A 3,894-nucleotide genomic window follows, 5' to 3' on the forward strand; every position below is an offset into this window, starting at 1 on the left:
ATATATATATATATATATATATATATATATATATATAAGACATGTAAGCCCTCAACAACCAGGCCCCCCCCTACCTCACAGACCTGCTGCACCACCACACCCCTTCCCGCTGCTTATCAGAAGCCAACCTCCTATCCATCCCCACCCGCATCAATCACCGGACCTGGGGGGACAGAGCCTTCTCCGTCGCTGCCCCCTCCCTCTGGAACTCACTATGCTATGTATTACTTGATTTTCATTTGACTTTAACCATATTTATTTGTTGTTCTTTTCTTTTCACTATCTCTGTCAAGCGACTTTGAGCACCTGTAAAAGCGCTAACAAAATGTAAAAAAAAATTACTGTTATTATTTGGCCACCACACAAATCCCGTTGTAACATAATGTGTAAATGTGCTAAAGCTCATTTATATGGGGAAAATTGCAAGTAAGAATATAACATAAAAATATGGGCTTTGATACATTTGTAATATTTAGGAAGACTTACCTTAGTGCTTTCTTACGTTCTTTTTCCTCCGCCTTCTCTTTCTGTGCCAGAGTCAGAGACTCAGCCTCCGCCAAATTATCAACAGCAATGGCCAGGAAGACATTTAGAAGAATGACTGAAAGACAGTCAAAGATTTTTGCAGTATTTTCCAATTGACCTGCAGTTCTCATGGTAAGTGTTTACTGTTGCTAAAGACACACGCGCACATGAGCACACACACAAACACACACACACACACACACACACACACACACACACACACACACACACACACACACACACTAAAAGGATACAATTTCCACAGACAAAGAGGATGATGAAGTAGATGCTGACTAAGATGCCAGGCATGGTGGGTCCTCCATGAGCGTTAATGCCATCGTACATTACAGCATTCCAGTCCTCTCCTGTCAGGATCTGAAACACATGCAATCAAACATTTATCAAGAGTTATTTTACTGCAAATAAGTGAGAAATATTTCCCAAATATTTCAACCTTTTTTTTAATAAATTATTTTTCTCATCAGTTTTATTATTGGTTGTGATATTATTGGTTCTGATTGTACCTGGAACACAGTAATGAGGGCTTGAGGGAAGCTGTCAAAAGTGCTGCGGGGCTTGGCTTGGTTGGGAAAGTTAAACTTCCCTCCAAACACCTGCATACCCAGCAGGGAGAAGATGACGATGAAAAGGAAGAGGAGCAGCAGCAAGCAGGCGATGGAACGGACCGAGTTCAAGAGGGAAGCCACCAGATTACTGAGAGACGTCCAGTATCTAGGGCACACAGCATCACTTCAATAAGGCATTGGGATTATATTTACATCTGCTCTGTGTCTGAAACTACATTTGTCAATAAAAAGGTTTTGTCCTAAACATTCTCTTGATTATATACTGATGAAGACACACTGGCTTTTCCCTCACCGGGAGACTTTGAGCAGGCGGAGCAGGCGTATGCAGCGCAGCACAGAGATGCCCATCACTGACATGACGCCCATGTGGACCAGGATCAGCTCCAGGATGCCAGTGGACACCACAAAGCAGTCAAAGCGGTTGAAGAGAGACATGAAGTAAGAGGGCAAACCCAGAGCGTACATCTTCATGAACATCTCCAGCGCAAACATGGACAGCAGTACTTTATTGGAATTGTCTGGTGATGGTTTGGCCACAGTATGAAGAGAAAGGCAGTGTCAAGAGAGATATAAAGAGAAAGAGTTATTCACAGATTGTGTCACTACTTTACATCGTGGAACATTTAGAGCATAAAAAATCATAATTGTACCCATATTTGGTGGTAAATTATAGTAATGTGTTGACTATGAAAACAAATTGATACTAATTGATGTATTATATTTACATAGCATTAACATGTCACAGTCTTTGCTGTTTCCACCCCCTTCCCTGTTATCTGCTGTGAGGTCTATGCTGTCTCTGGGAGCTTCCAAAGTTTATTGTTTGATATTTCCTTGCTTCAACCAGAAGAAGTTCTGTTACGGCATCTCTGTCTCAAAGCTCTTCTCTCTGCAATTATGGGAATGATGTGCTGTCTAATTAATAAATCATATGCCTCAGTCTGTACTTCAGATTTCATATTGTGTCATGGTCTTGGGTTAGTGTATAGTATGTTTCCTGTTTTATTTTTAAAAGTTAAAGGTGGGGTAGGTAATACACTTCAGAAACACTTTTTGTTATATTCCATGGAATGCTCTTAACATCCCGATAGCAATGAATATATTAAATGCTTTGACAATAAATACATTAAAAAAATGTCATCTGTGGAAGCCATGGCGCTTTAAAAAGTACGAGCCGGCCCGGCTAAAATAACTGCATGGCCTACCTGCCTGTCAGCCTTCCATCTGTGCTCAAACTTATCTCGTGCCCTCATTGGTCATGTGTGCGTTCGTGTGTGTTGGAGGAGGGGCTCTGTAAGGAAGTCTGAAGTGGGAGGGGTAGATTTTTTTCGGCTGCGTAGTTTTAAAATTCTAGCGCACTCGAGCTGGTTTCTCCATTCTTACCTACCCTACCTTTAAGTAGTGACGAGACAAGACACTAGAGAAGGATATGGAAGTGTAAGAGGGTAGGGAGAGGGTAAAGGGCAAGATTGGAATTGGTCCTTGTGCCGTGTAAATACAATGTCATTCAGTATTTGACATACACTGTGAACACTTGCCCCTGGCCCCTGTCATTTTGCAAAGCACGTTGAGTATCCCTGTGTAAGGTGTGTGTGCTCAGACCTTGCCAGTTGGTGAGCCTCTGGGACTGTTTGTGGTGCTCCGTTGCGATGGCCATTGTGTTAAGGAAGACCAGCATGATCACCCACCGGTAGAACAGGTTGGACTTCACATACACTCTGCATTTACGCCGTAACCAACGGTTCCACTTACGAGCAAGCTTACTGCACAAAGGGAGAAACACAAGTTGAATCAGGAGAAAGGGTGAGTACTCAATGGGCCTTAAAGTAAGATGACATCTGCAGGTCACCCTTGAAAAAGAGATCTTTTGATCTCAAGGGGCTTTCACCTGGTTAAATAAAGGCTACAAACAATGACATCAGTGAGCTTGATTCTTTTTCCAGCTGTTTTTGCACACCTGGCTTCAAGTGAAACCGGGGGAAATTTAAATTGCATGAAGATTGCTCAAGTCTGAAGAGTTTCTCCATTGACTTCCATGTTAAAAATTTGATGAATTATGGGATGTATCTCTGGAGAAACTCTTCAGACTTGAGCAATCTTCATGCAATTTAAATTTCCCCCGGNGTGAATACATGTATCCTGATATTGGAGACCAAGCCGGTGACGAGTGATATTTTTCTAACAGCTGCTAAATTTGCCTGAAGCACATCAACACGTCAACGGCAGCCCTAAAAACACCCACTGAAACGCAGGTAACATAATCTTAAATCCCATGTGGTGTGAAAATTCATACACCCATCTTTCTATTCAGTCAAAATGAAAATGAAATTGGCCAAAAGCAGATAATACAAGCTCAAATACAAGTAAACATGGTTATGAAAAATCATACTCCGGCATTCAATGAAGGTGTTGGGAGAAAAAGTAAAAGGTGGCCAATAGCAATATTCAATATCATAATTTAGTGGGAATGCTGATGCCGCCGTGTTATTTTGCGCTTCTTCTGCTCCCACATTCAACATCGTAGAAACTCTGTTCGAACATCAAAACGTTCAGCTCGGTCGGGAATCGATGGCTATTACTTTTCTCATTCATAACTTTCATAATTCCAGAGATACATCCCATAATTCATCAGATTTTTAACATGGAAGTCAATGGAGAAACTCTTCAGACTCGAACAATCTTCATGCGACTTCAACTGCTAACTGTTCCTACATACTTTCACTCAGAAACCTCATTCCAACTTTAAAATGTTACACATCTTTCTGACATTATTGGTGTAACA

The 3,894-nt window shown here is 41.4% G+C and overlaps 1 protein-coding gene across 1 annotated transcript in view; it reads right to left on the reverse strand.

Moving 5' to 3' along the window:
* The window catches only part of LOC104963799 (dihydropyridine-sensitive L-type skeletal muscle calcium channel subunit alpha-1-like), a 13,272-nt gene that overhangs the window by 8,056 nt on the left and 1,322 nt on the right, over positions 1–3,894 (reverse strand). Inside the window, exons 2-6 of the mRNA XM_010792438.1 lie at positions 2,715–2,875; positions 1,405–1,630; positions 1,050–1,257; positions 780–900; positions 487–601 (exon numbers count right to left, since the gene is read on the reverse strand). Coding sequence (XP_010790740.1) covers positions 487–601; positions 780–900; positions 1,050–1,257; positions 1,405–1,630; positions 2,715–2,875 — 831 coding nt within the window. The remainder of the gene's footprint in view (positions 1–486; positions 602–779; positions 901–1,049; positions 1,258–1,404; positions 1,631–2,714; positions 2,876–3,894) is intronic.

Source organism: Notothenia coriiceps, unplaced genomic scaffold, assembly GCF_000735185.1.
Source record: "Notothenia coriiceps isolate Sejong01 unplaced genomic scaffold, NC01 NC01_scaffold00036401, whole genome shotgun sequence".
NCBI lineage: Eukaryota > Metazoa > Chordata > Actinopteri > Perciformes > Nototheniidae > Notothenia > Notothenia coriiceps.